Source organism: Canis aureus, chromosome 19 (genome assembly GCF_053574225.1).
Source record: "Canis aureus isolate CA01 chromosome 19, VMU_Caureus_v.1.0, whole genome shotgun sequence".
Taxonomy (NCBI): Eukaryota; Metazoa; Chordata; class Mammalia; order Carnivora; family Canidae; genus Canis; species Canis aureus.
This window is the reverse complement of record NC_135629.1, coordinates 59,240,679-59,266,721: the sequence shown is the minus strand read 5'-3', so window position 1 is coordinate 59,266,721 and position 26,043 is coordinate 59,240,679. Positions and strand designations below refer to the sequence as shown.

Genomic DNA, 26,043 nt, shown 5'->3' with positions numbered 1-26,043 from the left:
GCCCCGGTAGGGGACGAGCCCCAGTCTCCAGGGACGCTCGGCTACGGCAGGGCCTCTGAGGGCCACCCCGACCCCACCCCACCCCGGGGGCCTCCATCCAGTCCATCCGAAGGCAGAAAGCCTGCGTCCCCTTGCTTCTCATGACAACTGAAACCTCAGGCCCTGGGACAGGCCTCGAGGGGCGGCGGCAGGCCCTGACGACGGCCAGGGACAGCTCCCGGCCACCGCGGCGTGCGGCTCAGCTCCAGACACAGAAGTCGCCTTCACGGGCGTTCAGAGCTACTTCTTTCCTCCGGGGTCTGGCTCCCACCCCTGGTGCCCGGGCGCCACCCCTCCCACGTGCCCCCTTGGTCTAGCTCAGCCACGCGACTCCAGGGCAATTTCTCCAGCCTTCTAGAGCCTTCTGTGTGGGCTTCCGTGTCCTTCCTCCCTCTCCCTTCCCGGGGCCCACAGGAGCAGGGAGTAGCCCCAGGGGGACGGGAGGGGGGCATGTCGTCGGCACGGGGTCCTCCACACCAGAGACCCTGCCACCCCGGCTCCCACCCACCGCAAAGAGCGAGCTGTGAGCCCCGAGCTGCCCAGCGGTGCCAACGAGTGGAGCTGGCCCAGCCCAGGTGAGAGGGTGTCCCTGGAGGGCACGGGCATCTCCGGGGGGCTGGGGCCAGCTGGCCTCTCCTGGACACCCTCGGGGCGGGCCATGCCCCCTCGGAGCACCGCGGCTGATGTGGGAAGGTTGAGGCCAGGATGACAGGTCTTGGGGGGACTGGGACCCTCCTGGGAAGGAGGCTTCCCGCCAAGGCCACCGAGGACTTCCTCCTGGATGGGGACAATGCCAGGAAGGGGGAGGGGACCTGCAGGCGGGCAGGCACCGCAGGAAGCTCAGGTGGGGGGGCTGGGGATGTAGAGGCATGACCTCCGTCCCCACCCGGGGGCGGACTGGGTGGGCTCAATGTCCCCAGGACGAGACCAAATGTCCCAGACGCAGGCAGGAAATGCGGTTCGGTCCTCGCTAGTGCTGGGCCTGGGCCCCTGTCCCCTGACCCCAGGGACCCTCCCTCCAGGCCCCTGCCCCTCCCTCCGCCCACTCCCCCCCCAGCGTAGGTGCAGCTCGTCCTTCCCTCTGCCCACCACCACTCTCTCTGAGCCCGGAGGTCTGCGTCCGCACAGGTAGAGCGTTTGGAGCTTGCTGCAAGCACCGAGCACCAAGCACTTAGCACTGAGCACCAAGCACTCAGCGCCAAGCGCCGAGCACCGAGCTCCTGGAGGGCTGCAGACGCCGGATGGACGGCGCTGATGGATGGGGCAGGCAGGGCTGCGGCCCGCCCTCCGAGGGGCCTCGGGGGGGCGGGAGGCAGGAAGCCGGGTCAGGGGCTGGGAAGAGGCCCATTCACCAGGCCCACTGCCCCCTGCCCGGGTTAAGAGCCCAGCTTCCCGAGAAAGGCCCACACCTCCGGCCCGGGGAGGGCCGCACCTTGGAGTCCACCTTCCTGTGCCGCCTTTCCCGGCACAGGCTCAAGGGGGGATGGGAGCGCGGGAAACGGACTCTGAGTTCAGGCACCGGGACCCTCGCCTCGCCGAGACCTCAGTTTCTCTCTCTGCCCCAGTCACACCTCTTGGGCGCCTCAGTTTCCACCCCTGGCGATCTGGACGCTGAGGAGATCCAGGCACAGAGCTGGTGGGGCCTCGACGCCTCGTGGCCCGGCCGCCCCTTCCTCATCCCCACGCCAGGGAAACTGAGGCACAGGCCCCATCCTGAGGTCAACATGAAGCAAACCAGGACCCCCCCATTCCTTTCCCCCTGTGTCCGAGCTGCGCGTGGGGCCTGGGTCCCCGGAGGCCGCAGCAGACAGGATCCGCCTCCGGCAAACGGGAAATGTGCTTCTAGCTCCGACTTCATTAAGAGCCGCGGGGAAAATGCGGTGAGAGAAAGGGAGGTGGGGGGAGGTGGCTGGGGAGGACTCCCTGGAGGCGGCGGCGGCTCCGGGGCAGAACAGGGTGAGGGCACGGCCGTGCCAGGGCCCAACCGACCCAGCAGCTCGGAACCGTCTCTAAAACCCTGGAGGACGGAGAGCCGGGCTGAGGGGCGGGGGTCGGAGGAGGAGGTGGGGGCTCCTCAGCACTCCGGGTGGCCGCGTGGCCAGATCCCTCCCAGACCTCCCCTGAGGGCAACGGCCCCCTCCCCGTTCCCGCTCCCCGACCTGCGCCCCGGAGGACAGACAGGCTCAGACAAGGGGGTGAAGCGTCTCATCTCCGTCACCCAGGAGACCCTCACCTCTAACAGAAAGACCCCCACCATCCATCCCCACAAGGCCCTCACCCCAAGGTTCCCACTCCCAGGGACCCTCACCCACGGGTGACACCCCCAGGGACCCTCACGGGGGGGAGGCCCAGCCCAGGAGAACCTGCCCCCCAGCCGCTCAGGGCCGCCAGGAGGAGGCCGTCAGGGGGCGGGAGGTGCAGGTGGCGCCAGCCCCAGGCCTGCTGTTGATTTCCCCGAGGCGTGGACCTGCCCCCCCACGTCCCCCTCACCCCCCCATCTTCCAGTCTTCCTGTCTGTGCGTCTGCGCATTCCTTCCCGCCCCGTCTGTCCTGACCTCTGCGCAGGGTCCCCGCCAGCTCGGGTCCCCAGCCCCTGCCTCTCAGTCGCCAGGGGGGGTCGGGGTGAGGGCGGGAAAACCCCTCGGGAAAGCCCCGGGGAGCAGTGGGGGGGGCACCACTATTTAAGGCGGGTCGTCGTCGGGCGGGCGGAGGACAGAGCGCCGAGCATGGAGCGGGGCCTCGCCCTCCTGCTGCCTGTCTTCCTGGGGCTCCTTCAGCGAGGCCGGGGTGAGCGGGGCTGGGGGCTCCGCTGGGCAGGGCGAGCCTCAGGGTGGAGGGGGCCCGGGGGGCCTCAGGAGATGCAGGCAACGGCGGGGAAGCACTCGGGCGGGTCCGAGGTGCAGGTCTGCAGTTGGGGGGCCTTGGCTGGGGGTCCAGGGTCAGGGAGTGGGGGGGCGTCTGGGTCTGGGGGTCCAGGGTGGGGGTCCGAGGCTGGGCATCAAGGTTGAGGGTCCAAGGTCGGGGATCCCAAGTCGGGGTAGCAGGGGTCTGCAGCCCGGGGTCTGCAGCAGGGGTCCGAGGGGGGTCCGAGGCTGGTGGGAGGGCGGGGCTGAGCACGTGTCTGCCGGCAGGTGGGCCGCTGGAGGTGGAGCCCCCAGACTCCGTGGTGGCCGTGTCCATGGGCGGCTCGCGGCAGCTCACCTGCCGGTTGTCGTGCGCTGACCACAGGGCCCCGTCGGTGCAGTGGCGGGGCCTGGACACCAGCCTGGGTGCCGTGCGGTCGGATGCAGGCAGCAGCGTCCTCTCCGTGCACAACGCGTCCCTGTCGGCGGCCGGCACTCACGTGTGCGTGGGCTCCTGCGGGAACCTCACCCTCCAGCGGACCGTGCAGCTGCTGGTGTTCGGTGCGCTCCCCCCCGCTCGCCGCCGGCAGCCCTGCCTACCTCGGTCCCAATACCGCCTCTTCCTGGGAGTCTTCCCAGATTGCCCACCCTGTGCCCCAGCCCCAGAGCCGCATCTATTCCCTGCTGCCCTCAGCCCCTCCAGCCACCTGAGCCCCCCCCTTTCTGCTCCGGCCCCCTCGGGCCCTTGACCTCCTAGACACACAAGCTGTGGCCACTGGGTCCTGTCCCGACCTCAGGCCCCTGCTCTCGCCTGGGCCCCACCCGCAAGCCCCCTCCTCAGGGCCCACTGCTGACCCTGGGGGCTCAGCCCACCCGCCTCCAACCCTTTGTCCACAGCATTCCCAGACCAGCTGACTGTGTCCCCAGTGGCCCTGGTGGCCAAGCAGGACCGGGAGGTGGCCTGCACGGCCCACAACGTCACACCTGCCAGCCCCGAGGCCCTCTCCTTGTCTCTGTTCCTGGGGGACCGGGAGCTGGGGGAGGCCCTGAGCCGGGAGGTAGAGGAGGAGCCGCAGCAGGGCGAGGACCTGCTGTTCCAGGTGACGGGGCGCTGGCTGCTGCCCTCCCTGGACACCCCCACCCCGCCCGCCCTCCACTGCCGGGCAACCATGACGCTGCCCGGCGTGCAGCTGAGTCACCAGCGGGCCATTCCAGGTGAGTCTTTGCGGTTCCGGGCAGCCTGCAGCCAGTGTCCCTCAGCTCCTCCGAGCCTTGATCGGCGGTGTCCAGGGGTCCCCCTGGACTGCTGGCTCCACCCCTCGCCCCTGGCCCCTCCGTGGATGGACCACAGTCCTCCCGCCTCCAGGGTGATGCTCGTCACAGGTTTACCGAGCGCGACCCTGGGACAGGTCTGTCCCTGCTGTCTGCTGGGACAGACCCCCTCCTGCTTTGCCCACAGGCCTCCAAGGCTCCTACCTCCCTCCTCCTAAGTCCACGGAGCCCTGAACCACCTGCCCTCACCTCCTCCCTCTCCACCCATCACTCTTCTCTAGACACATGGCCTCCCAGCTGCTGCTCCAACGGGCCAGGCGCGGTCCTGCCCCAGGACCTTTACCCATGCTCCACCCTCCACCGGGAATGCTCGTCCCCAGCTCTCTGCTTTGCTCCCTCACTCACCTTCCTCAGGTCGCCCTCCCAGTGAGGCTTCTCCTGACCTATCTAAAGGGCCAAAGTATCCTTCCTGCCGCTTCCACGTGTGTGTGTACACACACGTGCATACGCGCACATGAGCACTTTCTCCTACTGTATGTTTTTTAACACCTTTTTTCAATATCCGGCATCCTGCATTTCCCGCTTTTTTTTTTTCAAAGATTTTATTTATTTATCCGTGAGAAACACATGGAGAGGCAGAGACACAGGCAGAGGGAGAAGCAGGCTCCCCGTAGGGAGCCCAATGCGGGACTTGATCCCGGAACCCCGGGGTCACACCCTGGGCCAGAGGCAGACGCTCCACCGCTGAGCCCCCAGGGGCCCCTCCTCCTCCCTTTTTTCCATCGTCTGTATCCCCTACTGTATCCCCTACTGCTGGCTTCACTGCGAAAGGAGTATGTCTTGTTCACGGCTGTGTTCCCCCAGTGGCTTAAACAGTGCCCGGCACGTAGTAGGTGTTCGTTCTGGGTGGGCGGGTGGAACCACGGTGCCCAGCACATAGTAGGCGCACAATAAATACTTGCTGAATAGACGGATGAAAACCCTTCACGTGGGGCCGAGAACACAGTAGGTGGCCAGTTCCCGTCAGACGCTACTAACTTAGCAAACGTGTCTAACGTGGGACGGGCCTTGTCCACGTCATGGAGCCTCCGGCAGCCTCTTCCCGGGCACCCTGAAGTCCCCGTTAACGCACCGGGGGCTGACGGGGGTGCAGATGGAGCGAGGGAGCTCCCAGGGTGCTGGGAGGGGGTGGGGGGCCGAGAGGTGCGGCGGGAGGGCACGCGGAGAGGCCATCGGGTTTGAAAGATCTTTCATGGTAGGATGCGCTCTGTTTTCCAGTCCTGCGCAGCCTGACCTCCCGGGAGCCCCCCGGCACGACCTCCCCCGAGGCCACCCCAGAGCTGAGCTCCACCCGCAGCTCCGAGAGTCCTGCACCCCCGGCCGGGAACAGCTCCGCCAGGCCCTGCCGCCCCAAAATCCACCAGTCACCTGCAGCAGGGGGTCTGGAGCTGCTGTGTGAGGCGGCCTGCGGCCCCGGGGTGGCCGTGGGCTGGACGCAGGCGCCCGGGGGGCTGGAGGCCTACCAGAGGCGGGAGGCCGGGGCCCGGGCTTGGCTGAGCGTGCCCCGGGCAGGGTGCGGCCCTGAAGGCTGGTTCCAGTGTCGCCTGGACCCAGGGGGACAGATGGCCAGCCTGTACCTGGTCGCGGAAGTCTGTGAGTTCCGGGGGGTGGGGTGGGTGGGAGCCTCAAGGAAGGGGCCTGCCCAGCCTTGGTCCCCTGTCCCGTCCAGGGGGTGCTGCGAGGGTTGCGCATCTCGGGGGCCCTGGGTTTCCCAGCACCCCGACAGCTTTACAGCCTACAAAGGCCCCCGGAGTACAAGTAGGACACAGCCCCTCGGGCGGCTTCAAGTGTTCTAGTAGCCACGTTTGTTAATAAGAAGGAGACAGTTTACATTTACGTTCTTTCTCCCCCCCCACAGTCTCCAAAACGTGAGGCCCTCTGCACCTTTCGCCCCCAGGTCCTTTGCCATCCCCGCGGGTTTGCACCCCTCAAAGGTCCTTCCTAAAACCTCAGGAGCTCAGCAAATGCGGGAGCCCCCAGCAGAGGCTGCTGAGGTCTCCCCGCCCCCCTCCCTGCAAAGAGGTGCTCAGGGCCCCCGCTTCCTTCCCCAGGCTCCCCGCCAGCGCCCCCAGCCCTGTGGACGGGCAGCTTGGTGCTGGGGCTGCTCCTCCTGGCGCTCCTCGCCTACCGCCTGCGGAAGCGCTGCAGGCCCGCCCGGTGACCACCGCCCCGCCCGACTGCGCCCTCGGAACCGCCCGCTCCCCGACCCCCGGTGCCCAGAGGGCAGGGCTGGGGCCCCGCGGCAGGGAGCCCGCCAGGCCCCAACCCGCCGGCCCGCTCCCAGGGGTGCAGAGCTGGAGAATAAAGAACACGCGCTCCGGCCTCAGTGCTTCTGTGCGTTACCGGGATGGGATGCCGCGCCCTGCACCCGAGGATGGGACGGAGCAGGGGCTCCGCCTGGGGGGGTGGGGGTGCGCCATGCCTCGGCCCGGGGCTGGCACGCCGGGGCCTGACGCCACGCAGGTGCCCGCTAAAGGGAACCTTCTCCCTGTCGGGGCGGCCTGGGGTCGGGCGGGCGGGGCAGAGGCCGGGAATCCGGCGGCCCACCGAGGGCTGGGGGTGCAGGCGCTCAGACGGAGACCGGACCAGGCTGACCGGAGTCCGCGCTGGGCCGACGCTCAGTGCGCCGCTGGCACCATCCGCGGGGCGTCCCTGACAACCAAGGAGACTGGTTGCTAGGGGACCATGCTAATGAAGGACTCGCCCGCTACCAAGATGGCGAGCAACGCGGCTTCAGGCCAGAAACCGTGCCCTTCCTAGAGAGCCATTTTGGAGTCTGGCAAAATTCCGGTTCCGGGCCCAGGCCTGGCAGGCTAAGCAGCACACGCGGAGGACCCCGGAAGAAGACGGCTGATCAGAACTTGGGGGCGTAGGGGGCGGGCGGTGGTAAGAGGCACGGTCTAGTTATTTGCCAGTCTTCCAGCCCGATCCGGGGGCCCTCTGCCCTCAACCAAGATGGCCGCCGCGAGGCGCCACGCACTGTAAGCTACAACGGCACTTCCGGTCCCGCTGCCCTCAGCGAAGATGGCGGCGGTGGAGAAGCGGCGGCCGGCGGTGGCTCCGGCGGCCAGTTTCACGGACAGCGGCCGGCCGGCGGTGTCCCGAACAGCGGCACCGGCCGACAGCGAGGAGGACTTCCTGCGGCAGGTCGGCGTGACGGAGATGCTGCGCGCGGCCCTGCTGAAGGTGCTGGAGGCGCGGCCCGAGGAGCCGATCGCCTTCCTGGCGCACTACTTCGAGAACATGGGCCTGCGCTCGCCTGCAAACGGCGGCGCCGGGGAGCCCCCGGGTCAGCTCCTGCTGCAGCAGCAGCGCCTGGGCCGCGCGCTGTGGCACCTCCGCCTGGCTCACCACTCCCAGAGGTGCGGGGCCGGGGCCGCTGCGGCCCGGGGCGGGGCGGGGGGCGGGGCCGGGGCGGGGCGCTGGGGCCTGGAGGGCGGGGCGGGGGGGCGGGCCCGGAGTGCTGGGGGCGGGGCCGGGTCGTGACTGGGGCGCTGAGCGGGGCAGGGGCGGGGCCTAGGCGCTGGGGGCGGGGCCGGGCGGGGCGCTGGGGGCGGGGCCTAGGTGCTGGGGGCGGGGCTGGGGCGGGGCGCTGGGGACTGCGGACGCGGAGCCCCCGCCCCCGAGCTGCACGCTGGACACTGGTGCGCTGGGCTCCCGCGGGCGCTGGACGCGGACTGCGGGGCGGGGGCGCGTGGGGGCGGCGCCCGGAGCTCTGGCCGCTGGTCTCCGAGACGCCCTTCGCAGGCGCAGTTCCCCCTTGCCGCCCCCACCACTCCTAGAAACCACCGGCCCAGAGAGGATCCAAAGCCTCGGAGCGGAGCGAGGCCTCCCACACGGGGTTCCTCCTAGATGCCTTCTTACTAGCGTCATGGCGTCCCCGTCCATTAAGCCAGAAAGTGGATGTTTCCAGGGCGGGGCAGTGGAGACTGAACAGCCGGGACCCCCAGGCCCCCGGAGGCAGCTCCCAGCGGGCAGGGCCGGTGCTTCAGGCGCAGGGAGAGGAGCGGGCAGGTGCGCGGGGCCCCCAGGCTGCCCAGCCTCCCCGTGGCTGAAGCATGGTGCCCGGGAGGGGATGGCACCGCCACCCTCCCGCCCAGCAGTTCTGAGCCCATGGAACGTGCTTGAGGAATAGGTGTTGAGCGGACGGCCCCCATCAGGTGGTTGAGGGGAAGCTTTCGGCTTGCAGCATCCGCCAGGTGAGGTCGTGACAGTGCGGGTGGGCTGGGCCTTGGCTGGGGGGCTGGGGTCCCTAGAAGCAGAACCCGAGGCAGGCAGTCACGTGTGCCCCCAGGAGCACCCAGGAAGGGAGAGGAAACCTGGCCGGCAGGGGGTTCCCTCGTGCTTCGGCGCCTGCCTACCTGTGAGAGGCACGACCAGAGACGTTGGGGAGTGATCCCGTGTGGGAAGGGGGGCGGAGGGTGGGAGTCTGAGCAGAGCACCCACGCGCTCTGCAGGCCATCTGAGGCTTGCAGGGGCGACGGTGGGAAGGAGGTGTGCAGAGCACTCCTAGGTAGTCCGCGGGGCCGTCCACGGAGAGGGGAGGCCACTGGTTGGGGGACGTTCTCAGGGTTGCTCGGGGACTCAAGTCGGGCGGCTGGGGGATGGATGTCAGCTGGGAGGGGTCATGGAACCCTCAGGAGAACGGACAGGAGCCCAGGACCCAACCCTGAGGAGTCCCAGCCTCGGAAAACCCACAGAAAATCATGATCAGGCCAACCGGATGGGAAGGGGGAACCAGCAGACAATGGCATCCCGGGACATCTTACAAAGGGGAAAAGTCATCCGCGGTAGGGCCGCCACGTACCATTGTGCAGGTGAAGCACTGCACGAGTCACTCACCTGTAGCCAGTCCCAACAAGGGTACTCCTGTGGAGGCTTCCTGAGGGTTTCCCTAAGTCCCGCAGAGGCACCTGGTGGGCTGACAGCATTCCCGTGTCCAGTGGCCCACGTCCGAGGGCTGAGGAGTACCTTGGGTTTAGGGCCAGGAGAGCTGTATTCGTGTCCTGTGGCTGCCCTAACAAACCACCACGAACTTGGTGGCTCAAAACAACAGAAACTTGAGGTGCCCGACCGGCTCGGTCAGTAGATCCTGTGACTCTTGATCTCAGGGTTGTACGTTTAAGCCCCACATTGGGTGTAGAGGTGGTTTAATAAAATCTAAAAACAAAAAAAAAAAAAAAAACACATAAACTTATTCTCTCACAGTCCTGGAGGCCGGAAGTCTGAGATCAAGGGTCAGCATCAGGGCTGCGCTCCCCCCGGAGGCTCGGGGGGCGGGAGTCCTCCTGCCTGTTCCAGCTCCTGGGCCCCAGTTATCCTTGGCTTGTGGCCACATCCCGCCAGTGCCTGTCCGTGTCCTCCTCTGAGTCTCCGGTCTCTTTCTCTCCTAAGCACAATTGAATTGAGCGCCACCGCATCTCACGTCCAGGTCGTGAACTGACTGCATCTGCCAAGACCCTGTTTCCAAATACGGTGGCCCTCGCAGGTTCCAGATAGACGTGCATCGCGGGGGCCTCTGTGCACTACCCTGCAGGGGTGTTGGAGCCGCTGGGGGCACCTCGGGGCTGCAGGGGCATGGCGGGTGGGGGCGGGGGTGGACGTGGGGAGTGGCCAGCGCTGGAGGCAGACCTCCTGAGCCCCTAGGCTCACCTGGTCTCCCTGGAGACAGAGCCAGTGGCTAACTCGGAAGACCGGGTCACTGTCGGGAGCCCCTGAGCCCAGCCCGACGGGCCAAAGGCAGAAGCCAGGCCAGGCCCGTCCCCTCCCCCTGAGGCTGGGCAGCTGCCCCGGTGGTGAGCAGGGCCGTCCTTGAGGGCCCCTCGGCACGAGAGACCTGGGGAGAACTCCCCAAACCCCCTTCCTGTGTGGCGCCAGAGCAGAAGCGCCAGCCTCCAGGGGCCCCTCGGCCACCCCCTGCCAGCCTCCAGGCCCCAAGGGCATGAGAACGGTGTTCACGTGACTGGCTGTGGGCCGCGTGCCAGGCGGGCAGGGTGGGGGCGGATCTGGACGGGGTGGCCCCCTCCCGGGGCCTCTGAGCTGCTCCGCGGGCCCCGTGACCTGGGAACCTGGCGAAGGGCCCCAGCACGTCCAGCTGCCTTCGCTTGGTCTCCGGGCCTGGCTGTCCTGGACGCTGCGGGGTGCTGACCCACACCCCCGGCCTCCATCCGCCCGGTGTTGCCAACCAGACGTGTCCCCAGATGTCCCCAGGCGGCCCTGGGTCAGTCACCCCCCGGGAGCCCCCGGCCTACAGCGAAGAGGCTCCGTGTGTCCCCGTGGAACGTTCCACACGTGCTCGCACACGTGTCATTTAAGCAAAGGCTGACCTGTGGGGGCTCGCCCGGCCCTGCCTCTCCGGGAAGCCTGGTCCCGGAGCCCGCGTCCCGCAGAGTGGGCGCCCCCTGGTGGCCGCGAGGAGGTGCAGCTGGGCGGCGGGGGCTGGAGGCTGGCGTCACCCTCAGGATCCCGCGCCCACCCGGGGTGGGACTACGCCTGCGGGGTCCTCCAGCCCTGGTCACGGGGACACCCCCCGGGCCAGGCACCGTCATAAGTCCTGGGCACGACTTCCGTCCTGTCCTCACGGGAACCCCGCGAGGCAGGGATGAGGACGAGAGCCGGGGACGGTAACTAGGACCCAGGTGCAGGTCCGGGTGGGCCGGGTGCTCATGGGGGGCGCTGGGTGCCCCCAGGACTGGCTCAGGAGAGCCGGCGGCAGGCGGCCCGGGTGCTGGGGGGGGGGGCGGGAGGCAGGTCCCAGGCCACCGTCCCGTTGGGACAGCTGCACCAGGGCAGCGACAAACAGCTCTGAGACCTCAGCGGCCCCGACAGGCCGCGGGTTGACCTGGGCCTGGCACCGGGGCGCGGACCACACTGCTCGGGCTCCCACGCTGGCCTCGGCAGGGCGCACACGAGGCCTCCAGTCCCGCGTCTTGGTGGAGCGGTTCACAGGCTCGTCCCCACCTGTGGGTGCCCCCTCACGTCCTGCTCACCTGTCGCCCCCACGCCAGGCGGGTGGGCAGCGCCGTGGGGGGCACGCCCGTGGCCCTGGGATGCCAGGCAGGATGGAGGCCCAGGTGTGCGAGCCTCCAGGGCACAGGCCGACCCCGAGCCATTGCCAAGCCCTCGGCCCCGAAGCCGGAGTCTGTGACCGCTGCCATTTCCGGCTGCGGGGCCTGCGTTGTCAGTGGCCACGGGTCGGTGACAGCAGGGGGAGCACTGCGTCCACGTCATCGTCCTTCCCGCTCCTGCCGCAGGGGCTTGGGGGCTTGCGGGGCCACTAGGAGGTGCGGCGGCCACCCCCATGATGCAGGGTGAGCCCGTGGGACTGGGACACCGTGTCGGGTGCCACCCTCATGCTTCGCAGGCGCCTGGCACAGTGTCAGGGCCAGTGAGCGAGGGGGAAAGGGTCTGTGGCCACGCGGACGGAGAAGAGCCCCAGCTAGGAGCCCCCCGAGGCTCCGGTACCGCCAGGCCTCGGTTTCCCCCTGTAACGGGCTCTGACCCTCAGGGCTCCTGGGGGCGCACAGCCTCCGTGCAAGCAGGGCTGCCCACAGGGAGCCCAGACGCTGTGCGGGTCGCGCAGGGGGTGGACGGAGCCACACATGCCTCCCTGTGGGGCTGAGCTGAGGGCGCCCGTGCCTCTGCTGGGAGCCCTGGCGCTGGGACCCCAGGCCAGCCGGGCCCTGAGCCTCCCCACCTGCCTGTGCAGGTAGCGGGGGGCAGCTCCCGAAGCTCCCGGCACAGCCTGCGCGGGTCGAGGGGCCTCAGGTCAGCAGACAACAGATCGTACTGCCGGTGTCATGGCTCAGCCTGTCGCGGGCAGCTGCTGATAAAACTGTTGGGCCCAATTTCCGTGGGGTGCGGGCCGGGGGCTTGGGGGGGGGCAGCGGGCGGCCTCGGTGGTGCGCACGGAGCACCTGCCGTGTACCAGGCGGCGTTCTGGGCGCTGGGGGCCACGGGGGCCGACCCGTACACCCCAGTGTGGGCTCCTGGGCTGACATCCGGAAACAAATGAAACTGTGTCATCAGGCAGGGGTGGGGGCCCCGCAGGGCGACCCCTGAGCAAGGACTCAGAGGAGATGCAGGAGCCGCAGGGAGACCCAGGGGAGGGCGCTGTGGGCAAAGGACGCAGCCAGTGCCAAGGCCCTGGGGCCTGACCACGCCCGGTTCTCGGAGGGAGATAGAAGGGGACAGGACTCAGGGCGGCGGGCGGGCGAGGGGCCCAGGGACCGCCGGGCCCCGCCGCTGGCCCAACGCTCCCGCCCTCCCGCAGGACAGCCTTCAACAACAACGTCAGCGTGGCCTACGAGTGCCTGAGCGCCAGCGGGCGCAAGAAGAAGCCGGGGCTGGACGGGCGCACCTACAGCGAGCTGCTCAAGCGCATCTGCCGGGACGGGGAGGCTCCCGAGGAGGTCGTGGCCCCCCTGCTGCACAAGATCCAGTGCCGGGACCATGAGGCCGTGCCGCTGGACGTCTTCCGCGCCGGCATGCTCACCTGCTTCGTGCTCCTGGAGTTCGTGGCGCGGGCCAGCGCCCTGTACCGGCTGCTGGAGGACCCGGCCCTGGCTGTGGCTGACCGCCGGGTGGGCCAGGCCGTGCTGGACACGCTGGAGGGGGCCCTGCAGGCCAGCGACGGGGCCCCGGTGCCTGCCCGCTACCTGGAGGCTGGATCGCGCCTGGGCCCCGACAGCCTGGCGCTGGCCATGGACCGCGCCCTGGTGGCCCGGCGGCCCAGCTCCCCGATGACCCGGGAGGAGTTCCTGGAGAAGGCCGCCGCCCTCTTCATCGCCAAGGTCAAGCCCGTGGCCTGAGCCCGCACACCTCACCGCCCCCTCCCGCACCCACAGCGAGGTCGCAGCCGCGGGTCGCTGATGCGGGTCTGGGACTGGGGTATGCCCGCGGGCAAGGGCCGGGCAGGGAGCCCCCCACCCCCTCCACCCTGACATCGCGCCCCAGCCCCGTCGGGGAGCCTCGGGTCCCAGGAAGTGGGCACCCCCACCCGCACAAAGGCCCCTCCTCCCGCTGGTAATAAAATCTGTTCCCAGGCCGAGGCCGAGCGCAGTGTGTGTGCCCCCCTCACCCCCACCCTGGCCCGTCCAGCTCGCCCCAGTGCTGCCTGGGGCTGGGCTTGCAGCTTGCACATGCCGGGGCGCCCCCAGACTCGGCTTTGTGGAAGCGGATGGCGCCTGGGTGCCCGGTGAGGTACCCCGGGCCTCAGCTTCCCAGCTGTTGGAGGAGGAGGACAGCGGGGTGACGGGGGAGCAGCGGGCACCTGCAAGCCCTGCGGGGCCACCTGCCCTCTGAGGAAGCGACTGGCTACCCAGGCTTTGCAGATGAGGAAGTCGAGGTGCGGGGCCTGCTCAGAACCCACGCGCCACCCCCACCTGCGCCGCCCCGTCCAGAGCCCACTGCCCACTGGGCGTCCCCCCCCACCCCAGGGGCTGCTCCTGCGCAGGGAACCACGGGCAGGGAGGGCGGCTGGGGTCAGACTCCCAGCCCCTGATTACATCAGGCTCAGGGACCAGGACAGCCCTGCTCTGCCGGGGGCGACCCCGCGGGCAGAGTTGAAGCCCTCCCGCGCGCCACGGGGGGCCAGGAGCACTGGGTCCCCACTTCCCGGCACAGGGCAGCCCATCAGGGAACCGGCGACTTGTGGCTGCTGACTGTGCGTTTTCCAAAAATGCCAACGGCACCATTTCTGCTCCCAAACGCTGGCCCAGAACTTTCCGCCCCCCTCCGAAGGCAGATCAAGAGGTGGCATCTGCGTGAATTTCAGTGGCTGTGTGATGCGACGTCATTTCCACGGCCGGGTCACAGAGGTGGCACCTGCTCCCCGCCCCGCCCCCGGTGCTCGCGGACTCACTCCGCAGCCGTGTTGTGACCCGGTGACCAGGTTCACGAGCTACACGATCCTTGTTTTCAGCCACAAAGTCGTTGGCCCGTTTACTGTGCAGCGCTAGGTCCCTGGAAGGTCAGCTGTCGCGGGTCCCCACCCACCTCGCCTCCTGCACGCTGGGCCCGCCAATCCCGGTGCCCCGGGTGCTGGACGAGGAGCCCCGGGGGGCACAGGGCAGCCCCCTGCCTCAGGCGGGAGCCAGAACCGCGGCCTCCCGGGGGCACCACCGTCCAGACATCCCCGTACATCGTGACCTGGCTTGACCTCTGCCAGCCGACGGTCCCTGGGGCGGACGGGACCTCCTTACCTGGCCTGGACCTCCCCCTCCCCAACTCCGCCCTGAAGCCTCCTCCTCTCACCTGGGCCCCGGGGCCTCCCGGCTCCCCCCGTGCGTCCTCCTCGGCTTCAATTACTGCCTGGACGCACAGGATTCTCAAATTCACAGCGTGGGCCCCTGGCCCTGCCCTGGAGGGCCAGCCGCCTACCGCGTCTTCCGGGGACACCCCAAGCACATCCCAGGCCCCCCATAGCCGGGACCAACCCCCTGGGACCTCCGGAGTTTGCGGCCCCTGGGGCAGCACCCAGGCTTCCCAGGGCGGAGGGTTGGGGGGATGCCCCCCGTCCCGCTGGCTGCTGTCCACAGCTTCATCCCACCGCCCCGTCCTCGGGGTGATAGCTGCAGGTGACCCGGCGGTGGCCGATGACATGCAGCCCGGGGACGTTTTTCCTGAGGTGGCTGAGCCGGGAGGACCTGGCCTGCAGCGGTTCTGTCACAGGCCCCGAGCGCAGAACCCACGCTGGGCTGACCCGGGGACCCCCCGGCTCCTCGCACGGCCTCGCTCTGCCCCGGGCACGCCGGGCTCTACTGCAGCAGCTCGTCCCCACGTCAGGGCCTCTGTGCACCTCCCCCTCCGTCCGTCACACGCTCCTGGGGACCTCAAGGCCCGAACCTTGCTCCCCTCCCCTGACACCATCGGGGTAAAGCCTGCACTGCTAACGCTCGCCTTGCGCTGTCGCAGCCCCTGCTGCTGCGTGTCCACCGGCTGGTTTGTGACCTCTGTCCCACTTCCCCAAGGGGGAGGCGTGGGCACTTCTGGTCACTGCCGTATCCTCAGCACGTAGGTCGCGAGTCAGTCAGCTTTGCAGTGGAACAATCCGAAGCTCATAGATGCGTGTTCAATTCCTACGGCTGTTGTGACAAATCTCCACACACTTAGAGCCTTAAACCATTCACGCCAATCCTCTGACAGTTGTGGGGTCCGCCCAGGCCATGACCCCGGGGTCCCGGAATCGAGTCCCACGTCGGGCTCCCCGCAGGGAGCCTGCTTCTCTCTCTGCCTGTGGCTCTGCCTCTCTCTCTCTTTCTCTCTCTCTGTGTCTCTCAGGAGTAAATAAATAAAATACTAAAAAAAAAAAAAATAGGAACTGATCAGCTTGCACATGTGGAGCGTGCAGGGAAGGTCAGCTGGCCTGCCTCGGGGGCATGCGCGGGGTCACTGGCACTGCCTTGCCCATCGGCTCAGGCTCCCCGAGTGCCAACTGCGTGCGTGGCGCTTGTGCTGACGAGGTGCCCCCCCCCGACTCCAGGCCCAGGTCCTCCCGGCTCAGCCACGGGGTGCGGCCTTCTCAGAAGCCCCAGAGCTCCCTCGTCAGATGGCTGAGCCACGTGCTGTTCCTGGACCACATCGCCACGGCTCTGCCTGGGTGACCCGTCCCTACGGCCGGGGCCCGGGGCTCAGTCCAATTGGAACCTCAGAGACGAAGAGTGGGACGCCCCCACAGGAAACCGAGGTGCGGTGGGCACAAACCCCGGAGGCCTCAGAGCCGGGAGCCGGCGTCCCTGGGTGTGTGTGTGTGTGTGTGTGTGACGCCCCTCGTGGCACCTGCTGGAGCGGCCCCAAACCAGTACGTCCCTTTACATCTGCAGAACCAGCCCCGCCACCCATGCTTCGTGGGGGAGCGGGGCTTCCGTCGGGAGATCCTGGGATCTGGATTTGCAAGAATCGTGATTACTTCTAATTACTATTTACTGGCAAGCTGCCCCATGCCGCTGCTGACGTGGGCGCCGCGGGCACAGAACGAGGGCCAGGGAACCCCTGGCCAGGGGCACGGAGCCAGGTGGCCCGGGGTGCGGGGCAGCGGCTGCCCACTCTGCGGATGGGAACGTCAGGGTCCCCGCCTTGGGGCAGCCGCCGGAAGCCGCTGCCGGGCCCGGGGCTCTTCCTCCGGTCCCCTGTCCCTCTCCTCTAGATGAAATGCTGCTTCCCTCGCGCCAGACAAGGCTCCCTGTGTGTCCTCACCTGGGCGACGGCAGCGGGGGGCGGGGGGGCAGGTGTTGGGGCACCTGGAGGAGGGGCTCGCAGCACAAGTGCTGGTCTGGGGCCTGCCGGACACCTGCCAGCGAGGCTGCGGGCACAGCGCCACGCCCACCCTCTGGGTCCCTGAGGGCGTGGAGGATGGAGGCCGGGGCCAGGTGTGCGCGCAGGTGTGCGTCCAGGTGTGCGTCCAGGTGTGCGCCCGGCGCGGTGGGGACTAACCCCGCCCCCAGCTCGGCCCCGCGCTCCGCTCCCCCGAAGGGAAACTGAGGCCCCGCCCTCCGCGCCCGCCCGCCGCTCCTCCCCTTCCGCGAAGCCACCTGCTCCGCCCCGCCCGGGCCAGGCGACCCCGCCCCGGCCCCGCCCCGCGCTGGGACGTCATAGAAAAGACCCCAAAAGCCCCGCGGCGCGTGCCGGGCCGGCGCAGCCCAGCCCTGCCCGCCTCCCCGCGCACAGACGTCCGGGGTGCTCGAGCGGCGGGCGGTGGCGGCGGCCTCCCGGGGGTCGGAAGCGCCCAGGCGCCTGCGCGCTTGGCCTCCCCCCCCCCCCGTCCCTCCCGGCGGTCGCGCCTGCGCGCTCGGCGGGCCGGGGGCGGGGACTCCACTTCCCGGCGTGCCCCGCGGGCGGGCGCGCAGGCTCAGTGCGGGCCCCGCCGCGGCGCGCAGGCGCGGTCGGGGGGCCGGAGGCGGCGCGCACGCGCAGCGCGGGGCGGGGCGCGCGGGCCAGGCGGAGGCGAGCGCCGGGCGGGCGGCGGCGCCAGAGCGAGTGGAGCGCCCCGGGGTCCCGGGCGGCGGCGGCGGCGGCGGCGGCGGCGGCGGCGAGGAGGAGGAGGAGGAAGGCGGCGGCGGCGGCCCCGGCGTCCCCCCGGCCGGCGCGCGGCCCGGCCCGTCCCGCGCCCCCGCGGCGGCCCCGCGGCCCCGCGCGCCCCCGACCCCGGGCCCCGCCGCCGCCGCCATGGCCCGGCCGCTGGTGCCCAGCTCGCAGAAGGCGCTGCTGCTGGAGCTCAAGGGGCTGCAGGAGGAGCCGGTGGAGGGCTTCCGGGTGACCCTGGTGGACGAGGGCGACCTGTACAACTGGGAGGTGGCCATCTTCGGGCCGCCCAACACCTACTACGAGGGCGGCTACTTCAAGGTGAGCCGCGGCGCCCCCGCTCGCCCCGCTGCGCCCCCCGCCGGCCGCGGGGTCCCCGAGCCGTCCCGCCGCGCTGCCTGGAGCCGGGAGGGCCGCCGCGCCCGGCCTTGGCCGCGTTTCCCTGGTGTGACAAAGGACTGGAGCCAGGCCCCGGGCGGCCCTCCTGACCTCGCCGCCGGAGCCCGGTCGGGCCGGAGGACGCTTCTCAGGTTGCAGGGCCGGGCCGTGCACGCGAGCCAGAGGCGCGGGCCAAGGGGTCTCGCTGCCGAGCGGTGGGGAGCGAGCCCTCGGCCCAGGCCGGCCCAGGACCCTCCCTGCTCGGGAGCCTGCGCGCCCCGCCAGGCCCCGCCAGGCCCCGCCAGGCCCTGCCAGGCTCTGCCCCGGGCAGGGTGGGGAGCAGAAGCCAGGCGGTGGGGGAGGGGCGGCCGCTGCTCCCGGGGCACATGTCTGTGTTTGCACTTTCAGCTGATGTTTTAGCTGAGCCTGCTCGGCCGCGGGCGTGAGGGAGCAGCCTGGTCAGCTGGGGCGACTCCCGAGTTGCGAGCACCCCACCGAGTTGCGAGCACCCCACCGTGGTGCTGCAGTGGGACGAGGGGGCGTGAGCGTGGACAGCCCTGGGCTAGCTTCTGCATGGCCGGGGAGCCCGGCCCCCGCTGGCACGCAGGGCACGGATTTGGGGTTGGCCACCTAGTAGCGCATTTAGGGCCCTCGCCAGCCTCCTGTGTCTGCTTCGGGCTGCAAGGGCGACGGCTCCCGCAGCCGGGACGCTCAGGCAGGCCGAGCCCCTGGGTGAGGCTGCAGAGCTGGAGGGAAAGGGCACAGGCTTTGGGCTTCTGATTTTTGCCGGTTAACTGGTTGCAAGGGATTGTGGGTAGATCCTCCAGGATGGCTTTGGGGGGGAGGGGTCATCCCACTTGAGAAGAAGGGACTGGAGCTGGGCCACGGCCAGATTTCCAGATTTCCAGCTGCCACAGGCCCTGTCTGCAGGAGGCCAGCCTGGGCCCCACACCCAGTGTGGTCCTCGTGCAGGTGCGACGGGCGGGAGCGGAGCTGGGGAAGCGCAGGGAAGTACCACCGTCACTTCCAGCCACTTCCCCCAGCGCCCTGCGGCCAGCCCGGCCTCCCGAGCCTCCGTGACCAGACGGGGTGCCAGAGACAGGCAGTTCAGAGGCCTCCTCCCGGCTTATCGCCGGGCGTCCTCAGTAGGGGACTTTCCTTCTCTGAGCCTGAGCTTGCTCAGTGGTGCGGTCTCCCCGGGGGATGCTCGATTCGGTGGGTGCTTGGTGCCAGGGAGCCCCCCCGCCCCGCCCCCGAGGGCCATCACTGGAAACTCTTAGGGCAGGTTCTGAGTTCCAGGAGTGCTCTGCAGTCGCCAGCCAGCTGCCTGCCTCCTGGGCCTCAGCATGGTCACCCCAGAGCAGAGGGACTTCCCCCAAATGCCCCGAGTGCCCCCTGCCCAGGAAGGAGACTTTCCAAATTCGGGCCTGGGGGAGTTGCCGCACACGTGCCCAGCTTTGTCTCCCAGCTCGCTGGCTCGCCCCTGCCGGCCTGGAGCTCCGCCAGGATCCGGGGCCAGGCCTCCCCACGTCTGGGCCTGGGGCTCAAACAAGCCAACACGGCTTCTTTACCTGCTGAGGCCTGAGCAGTGTGTCACCTGGGCAGGTGGCCCTCCCCAGTCTGCCCCGTGACCTTCCTGTCTGCCTTCCTGGCCCCCCCGTGATGGACACTTGTGGGCAGAGAGCCCGTCTGTCCAGCGCTGACTCATCTCCTCCCACAGGGCCCGGCCCACAGAGGTGTCGGGAGTGATTGCTGAGTGAACACACGTCTATTTTAATCTTCCCCACAACCTGGAAACTGAGGCCGAGGAGTCCACCACCGTGCGGGGGTGCACAGCTCCCAGGGCCCTGCCAGCCGGAGCCATGTGCCGGCCCGAGCCCGCCGCGCTCCCTGGGGCCTGGCTGCGCGTCCCTCCCACAGGCCTGGACTGAGCACGGCCTGAGACCTGCTCCCAGCCGCGGGGTGGGGCCCGGATCGGCTCGGGGGACCCTGAGTAGTCCTGGGGCCTGCGGGCGGTGCGTGCGGCAGGCAGGGTCCAGGCGGCCTCCGGGCGGGCGCGTCTGTCCCGGCTCACACCCTGGTCTGCGGCCCTGGGCTGGGGGCCGTGGGCGGCACTGGCTGAGCTCCTGCGCTCTGCCCTCCCAGGCACGCCTCAAGTTCCCCATCGACTATCCCTACTCCCCGCCGGCTTTCCGGTTCCTGACCAAGATGTGGCACCCCAACATCTACGAGGTGAGTCCGCCGCGTGCCCTGCAGCCTCCCTGTCGGGGGACACGCTGCGCTGCCTGCCGAGTGGTGAGCGGTGTGGGCCCTGATCCCTCTGTCCTGTACCCACAGACGGGGGACGTGTGCATCTCCATTCTCCACCCCCCAGTCGATGACCCCCAGAGTGGGGAGCTGCCCTCAGAGCGGTGGAACCCCACCCAGAACGTCAGGTGAGAGTGGACCGGGCCCTGTGTGAGGGGCTGCTCAGCAGATGGACCCCTGCCCCTGTGGGGCTCCCTCAGGCCCGGCCAGCCCTGGGGCGCGGACGCGGGAGGACAGGGCCACGACTCCCTGCAGTACCGTCCGATCTGCCCTGGCTGGCCTCCCGCCGGGATGCGGGGGGCCCCAAAGACCCCTGGGCCAGCTCGCAGGCCTGTCCTCATTTCCTGAAGCCCCCTGGCCCGTCCACCATCAGGAACAGTCGCTGGGAATCTCGAGTCCGCTCTGGCTCCCTCGGTCCCTCCACCTTTCCCCGGGGGGGTCTCCTCCCTCCGTCCCCCACGGAGCCCAGTCCCCTGTGTCTCAGGGCTGAGCCGCTCACTGAGTGGCCCGGCCTCCCTGCTTCCCGGCCTGCACGTCTGGGTCCAGCCCAAGCCGTAACAGATACTGTTGTCACAGAGGGATCCACTGGCCTTCAGGATGTCTGGGGGGCGGGGACGTGGGTGACGCAGGTGGTCCTCGCTTCAGCTGCCCGCATGTCTGCCCCTGCTGTCCTCGGGGCCTGAGACAAAAGCCCGTAGCAGTGAGAAGTCCAGGCAAATGTCGCCTGCAGGGCTGTGGGTCGGGGGCCTCTGGGCTGGCTTCAGGGTGTCTGGGAGCTCACCAGGGATGCTTGGGCCTGGGGGTAGCTTGCGAGCCGGGCTCCGGGTGTGCCCACAAATGCCGTGGCCCGAGGTGTGTGGCCAGGCCAGAGAGCGCCCTGCACCTGTTCCCCCCACGCCCCCAGGACCATCCTCCTGAGCGTCATCTCGCTCCTCAACGAACCGAACACCTTCTCCCCGGCCAACGTGGACGCCTCTGTGATGTACAGGAAATGGAAAGAGAGCAAAGGCAAGGACCGGGAGTACACGGACATCATCAGGTGAGGCACGGGGACGGCGGTGCCAGGGAGCGGCCAGCCAGGCCCAAGCCACGCACGGGTCCTTCTCTTTCCCCTGGTCTCTGTGGCCCCCACCCAACTCTTCTTAAGGAAACGGGTGTGACCTGTCTCAGGTCGCCAGGAGCCCCCGTCACACAGGCGCGGGGGCCATGTGTCCACCACGTGTGACGCAGTATCTGCAAGCACAGCTACGTGGTCTGCGCCACACGCGGGCCTGACGGGCGCGTACACGAGCCCCCGAGCCTCCACCACTGAGCTTGAAGCAGGTCTTACTGGGGCTCCTTGGCTCTGGAGCGAGACGGGGCCGTCCTCATGGTCGCCTCCATCCCTGGCCCTCGGCCGCGAGGCCACCTGCGTGAGTGTGGCCGTGACTGCTCACCCCCAGCACTGGCTCCTGTCCTCAGCGTCGTGCTCATGCTCTCCTGGGCGGGAGGCGTTTTCCACGTGTGTGTAGAAGTCCCTCTTCAGAGCAGAGCGCGTTCCTGTATCCGCAGCAGCGCGGGGTGTAGGTTGGCCAGAGCTAATGCCCCCCGCCCCCTGCTCATGTTCAGTGCCCGCCCACCCCCCACCCCCCGGGAACAAAGAGGCGAACATCCCCAGGAAGAGCTCCAGAGCTCCCTTTACGGAGCGAACGCTCTGCGGGTCTGGACGGGGTCGGAACGCAGTGAGGCCCCGGCTGGCCCCGGGTGGACGCGTGAGCCGCCCGCGTAGGCCCCAGGGCGGCTTGACCTCATTCTCTCCCTCCCTCGTGCTGCTGGGTTGTGTGACTGCCCTGTGTCCATTGTCCATTGTCACCTCGGAAGCGGGTTTACGGACTCTTTCCTGCCGGGCTTAACCCTTCGTGAGGTCGTTTACAAAATCTTCCAGTTCCTGCTTTAGCTTCTATCTAGGAAGACGAGTAAGGCGTGCTTGCGCCTGCGTTACCACCCCACGTATCGCGGTCTCAGCATTTACTCAAGAGAAACGGGCAGCGTCCACACCGCTACCCAAGTGAATGTTCAGAACAGCTTCGGTTTGCCAACCACTGGCCACAACCCGGGTGTGCGTCCGGAGGCCCGAGGGAGCGAGCCGCGGCCTGTCCGTGCGCAGCACCTCTGGGACAAGGGGGCGGAGCCACGGGACCCGCGTGGTCAGAACCGCGGCGTGCACTGATGGGCAGGGTTCACGCAGGTAGAGCTGCAGGAGCTCACGTGGCTGAGAAGGTGACGCGCTTGTGACAGAGAAACATGTGTTCGAGGAGTCACGGCAAGGAAGCCCCGTGATCTTACTGGGTCACCCCCCGGGTGCCGTCCAGCGTGGCCTTCCAGATCCGCCCCCCCCAGCAGCACCCGCCACATCCCCGGGGCCTTCCGCGGCTGCCACGCTGCCCTCGGGCCTCACGCACGGCCCCCCTCCAGTCACTGGGCGCCGTCCAGAGCCGCATGGGCTCCCTGGGGATGGCGTCCTGTGGCCTCCCGAGCCCCTGGGCCCCGCGGGGTGCAGTTGGGGGGCTTCCTGTCTGCCTTTCTGTTGGTTTTTGTTCTCTCTGGTCAGAGTGAAATCACATCCATGGGTCCGGCCCATTTTTGTGGGTTCAGGGGTGTTTGATGTGAGCAGGGTCTCGTCAACCATCTCTGCAGTATTGCTCGTGTGAGCTGAGCGTGTTTCACCCCCAAACCACACACATGCGGCCCCAGGGTGATCCGTGCACATGCCGGCAGCCCCTTCCCACGTTCCGTGCGCCCCCACCCCTGGTTCCAGGAAGGCTGGCCCCCGATGCTGGGCGGGCGCAGCGTGTGGGTGTGGAAGGCAGGGCCGGGTGCTGCGGGGTGCCGGCCCCCTCCGGGAGGAGCTCTGCAACCTCGGGGGCTGCGTGTGGGACCTGTGGGGTCACGGCACCTGGGGGGTCCTGCCCACGCGGCCCGCGCCTCGCCCCAGTTCTTTTCCCAGCCACCTCCCACGTGGCACCAAAATTAAAACCAGACTGTTTTTATCCTCAAGACTCCCTGTGGGCCAGCTCGCAGGCGCCCACGTGAGGGAGGCTGCGGGGCTGCTCCTGCCTGCCCCCCGCGTGGCCGGCCCGTGGATCGAGAGGGTGCGTTGTCAGTGGGTCGTCGGTTCCGGGCATCTGTCCCGGGGGCGATTTGCGTGGGGCCGCTGGGCTCCAGGTAGGGACGGCACCAGGTGGGTCCGCGGGAGAGCAGCGCGTGGGGGGAGCCTCGGCGTCCTCCGGCCCGTTCTCCTCGTGTTGGTGCTGCTGGTCTGCGCCACCCCGCCCACCTGTCCACCCTGTCCACCTGTCCACCCATCCCTCCACCTGTTCCTCTGTCTACTTGTCCACCCACCTGTCCGTCCACCCTCTCTTCCTGTCCCCCCCCCCCGTCCACCTATCCGTCTGTACACCTCGTCTACCTGTCCGTCCGTCCCTCCGTCCGTCCTTGTGTGGCGGGCGCTACGCTGGGGCAGGCCCTGAACACAGGAGCAGGAAGTTCAGGCTGAAGCCCTAATCCCATCGCCCCGGTGACCAAGCTCTTGGCGCCGCTTCAGGTGGGGTGTTGTGGCTGGCGACTGAGCGTCGTGCAGAAGCGTGTCGTGTGCTCCGGGCCCACGGCCCTGTGGCCCTGTGTGCTGCCCTGCTGGCCCCTGCCTTGGCATCGGGCTGGGCTCCCGGGGAGGAGCCCGTGGGGCACAGCCTAACCCGCTGGCGCGTCTCCTGCAGGAAGCAGGTCCTGGGGACCAAGGTGGACGCGGAGCGGGACGGCGTGAAGGTGCCCACCACGCTGGCCGAGTACTGTGTGAAGACCAAGGCCCCCGCGCCCGACGAGGGCTCGGACCTCTTCTACGACGACTACTACGAGGACGGCGAGGCCGAGGCCGAGGCCGACAGCTGCTTCGGGGATGACGAGGACGACTCCGGCAACGAGGAGTCCTGACACCGCGACCCCGAGAATAAACTTACAGATTTTACCTCAGCAGGCCCGGACTGTGTGGCGCCGAGACTGCCGCGCGGGAGGGACGCTGCCCGGCCCTTGGGGGGTCTCCTTTCGGGTGTCGCCCTCCCTTCCCGCGTGTGTCCTGGGTCCTCTGCTTCCCAGGGGCCGCCTGCCTCGTCCTGTCCCTCGGAGCCCGCCAGGCGGGGTGGCGGGGCCTGGGGGCCCTGGGCCCTGCCCGTCTGCAGCCCCTGCGGCTGGAGCCAGAGACGGCCCCCAGCTCGCGCGTGGACGGATTCACTTGTGGTCACCTCTTCTCTCTGCTTTGGTTTGTTTGGAATCTAAATAAAATGACTTTATGAGAAGCTAGAGAAGCAGCCTGTCCTTGGCCTCCCCGAAGGGCTGCGGAGAACGGGGTGCCAGCAGGCCCTGGGGGGCGTGGCCCCGGGACACCTGCAGCGGCGCGCACCCGTGACCCCCAGTGCCTGGGGAGATTGAGGGGGGCCCTGCAGGGATCTGGGGTCCGGGCACAAGGAAGCTGCTGGGTTAACTGCTGCCTGGGGCGGGACAGCTGTTGGCAGCCCGGGGCCACCCCGCAGGACCTCGGGGTGGGCTGACCACCAGGCCCGGGCGGCCCCCGTGCAGCCCCCCTGCGACCACAGCACCGCCGGGTCCTGCGTCGAGCTGTCACCCAGGCCTCGCAGCTTCACTCACAGTGGCCTGGATTTGGGGTCAGATGGCAGCGTCAGGACAGACCCCTGCGGGTCAGACCCTGGGGCTTCTCCGTGCCCACCAACGCGCCACAGCACGACACTGTCCTGCGGTCAAGCGTGGAAGGTTTCACCCCTCAGTCTGGTTTCTGGCTTAGACCTGAAGGGCTGGGGCTGCAGGGCCTGCGAGGCCCCCTGTGGGACCGGCAGCGGCGCCCTCAGCCCACGAGACGGGAGCTGTCTGCCTGCGGCTGCCACACCCCTTCCCCTCCTCCTGGCCTCGGGGCCTCGCCGGGCATCACCAGTGTCAGGCCTGGGGCACCCGGCAGGTGTGGAGCCAGGCCACTGCGGCATCCCCCCTGCTTCCCGCCCGGAGGCGTTTGCGGGGACAGCTGTGGTGGGGTGGCTCATCCCCCCTCCACCCTGTCTGGGGGGCCCGGAGGCATCTTGGGCATCCTCCCATCCTCCCCCCGGCTCCGCGGAACGGGCGCCCACGGGTGCCTGGGCCTCCTCACTGCACGGCGGCAGGGGCTGCAGGACGAGGGCCCGGCGTCAAGGCCGCCTCCACCCGCTCCACCCCTGCACAGGATTGGACGCAGGCCTGAGGCGGGGACCCGGACCCCAGGTGCTGACAGGAGTCCTGTCCCCCGCAGACCACCCCCCACTCAGCTGCCAGGGAAGGCCTCACACACAGGCCCGACTCAGTGCCAGTCCTGCGACCTGAAGGGACATGACTGGGGCTGCCCGAGGGGTGAGGGTAGCACACGTCAGACCGCGGTGGCTGTATGCAGACGGCGCAGTGCGTGTGTCCTGTGCAATGTTTGGGCGCTGCTTTAACACCAAGGAAACAGGGCCCCTGGGGGACTCAGCGGTGAGCATCTGCCCTGGACTCAGGGCGCGTCCCCGGGTCCTGGGATCGAGTCCCGCATCAGGGTCCCTGCATGGAGCCTGCGTCTCCCCCTGCCTGGGTCTCTGCCTCCCCTGGGTCTCTCAGGAATAAATAAATACAATCTTAAAAATACTGAGGAAGTGTGTCGCGTGTGTCCGGGATCCCAGCAGCCCGTGTCTGCCGGGTGGGACCCCTGGCACCGACAGGGCCTCCTCCCCGGGGCCGGGCGCTCGTGGGTAAACTGGAAGCACGCATAACACACTCTGTAAATACTGATTCTTCTCGAAGCTGTCCCTGGCCCGACACAGCCCCCTGGGTGAGGACGGGGCCTGGCCTCGCCTGCCAGACGCCGTCAGACGAGCACGTGGGTGGTGCCTCGCTCCCGAGCCCTGCTCCTGGGCGCCTTCAGCAGCCTGTCGGGACCTTCGTCTCTGGCCGCCTCTCCTTCCCAGCGATCCCTCCAGCGGCGAAGGGCGAGACCCCCATCTCAGACCGACACGCGCAGAAAGGAATTTCATTGGTTTCTGTGAGTGAAAGGCCACAGGGGTTTCAGGCACAG

The 26,043-nt window shown here is 69.0% G+C and overlaps 3 protein-coding genes and 2 long non-coding RNA genes across 5 annotated transcripts; 3 read left to right on the top strand and 2 right to left on the bottom strand.

Moving 5' to 3' along the window:
* Positions 1–2,676: 2,676 nt before the first annotated feature.
* MADCAM1 (mucosal vascular addressin cell adhesion molecule 1) lies at positions 2,677–6,531 on the top strand. Its single transcript, XM_077860800.1, has 5 exons — positions 2,677–2,826; positions 3,171–3,443; positions 3,780–4,097; positions 5,433–5,807; positions 6,266–6,531. The coding sequence occupies exons 1-5, from the start codon at positions 2,766–2,768 to the stop codon at positions 6,373–6,375; spliced, it is 1,137 nt and encodes a 378-aa protein (XP_077716926.1). The 5' UTR covers positions 2,677–2,765; the 3' UTR covers positions 6,376–6,531.
* Positions 6,532–7,125: 594 nt separating this feature from the next.
* On the top strand, positions 7,126–13,263 carry TPGS1 (tubulin polyglutamylase complex subunit 1). Its single transcript, XM_077860801.1, has 2 exons — positions 7,126–7,576; positions 12,487–13,263. Exons 1-2 carry the CDS (start codon positions 7,239–7,241, stop codon positions 13,022–13,024), a joined length of 876 nt encoding a protein of 291 aa, XP_077716927.1. The 5' UTR covers positions 7,126–7,238; the 3' UTR covers positions 13,025–13,263.
* Positions 7,826–10,628, bottom strand: LOC144291038 (uncharacterized). Its single transcript, XR_013358471.1, has 3 exons — positions 9,867–10,628; positions 9,057–9,374; positions 7,826–8,811 (listed from the first exon to the last, which is right to left on the bottom strand). It is a non-coding gene; the product is annotated as an uncharacterized LOC144291038 (long non-coding RNA).
* Positions 13,264–14,126: 863 nt separating the features above from the next.
* Positions 14,127–16,764, bottom strand: LOC144291037 (uncharacterized). The gene is made up of 2 exons (XR_013358470.1): positions 16,410–16,764; positions 14,127–15,512 (listed from the first exon to the last, which is right to left on the bottom strand). It is a non-coding gene; the product is annotated as an uncharacterized LOC144291037 (long non-coding RNA).
* A 588-nt stretch (positions 16,765–17,352) lies between these two features.
* Positions 17,353–24,250, top strand: CDC34 (cell division cycle 34, ubiquitin conjugating enzyme). The gene is made up of 5 exons (XM_077860802.1): positions 17,353–17,555; positions 19,758–19,844; positions 19,950–20,047; positions 20,824–20,958; positions 23,675–24,250. Exons 1-5 carry the CDS (start codon positions 17,379–17,381, stop codon positions 23,886–23,888), a joined length of 711 nt encoding a protein of 236 aa, XP_077716928.1. The 5' UTR covers positions 17,353–17,378; the 3' UTR covers positions 23,889–24,250.
* Positions 24,251–26,043: the final 1,793 nt, after the last annotated feature.

What these genes read in the sequence shown, in the direction of transcription:
- MADCAM1 (XM_077860800.1), top strand. Translation starts at nt 2,766, where the DNA reads ATGGAGCGGGGCCTCGCCCTCCTGCTGCCTGTCTTCCTGGGGCTCCTT. An exon ending in GCTCCTTCAGCGAGGCCGGG is followed by an intron (nt 2,827 to 3,170) that starts GTGAGCGGGGCT and finishes GTCTGCCGGCAG; the next exon opens with GTGGGCCGCTGGAGGTGGAG. An exon ending in GTACCTGGTCGCGGAAGTCT is followed by an intron (nt 5,808 to 6,265) that starts GTGAGTTCCGGG and finishes TTCCTTCCCCAG; the next exon opens with GCTCCCCGCCAGCGCCCCCA.
- TPGS1 (XM_077860801.1), top strand. Translation starts at nt 7,239, where the DNA reads ATGGCGGCGGTGGAGAAGCGGCGGCCGGCGGTGGCTCCGGCGGCCAGT. An exon ending in CTGGCTCACCACTCCCAGAG is followed by an intron (nt 7,577 to 12,486) that starts GTGCGGGGCCGG and finishes GCCCTCCCGCAG; the next exon opens with GACAGCCTTCAACAACAACG.
- CDC34 (XM_077860802.1), top strand. Translation starts at nt 17,379, where the DNA reads ATGGCCCGGCCGCTGGTGCCCAGCTCGCAGAAGGCGCTGCTGCTGGAG. An exon ending in GGCACCCCAACATCTACGAG is followed by an intron (nt 19,845 to 19,949) that starts GTGAGTCCGCCG and finishes CTGTACCCACAG; the next exon opens with ACGGGGGACGTGTGCATCTC. An exon ending in GAGTACACGGACATCATCAG is followed by an intron (nt 20,959 to 23,674) that starts GTGAGGCACGGG and finishes CGTCTCCTGCAG; the next exon opens with GAAGCAGGTCCTGGGGACCA.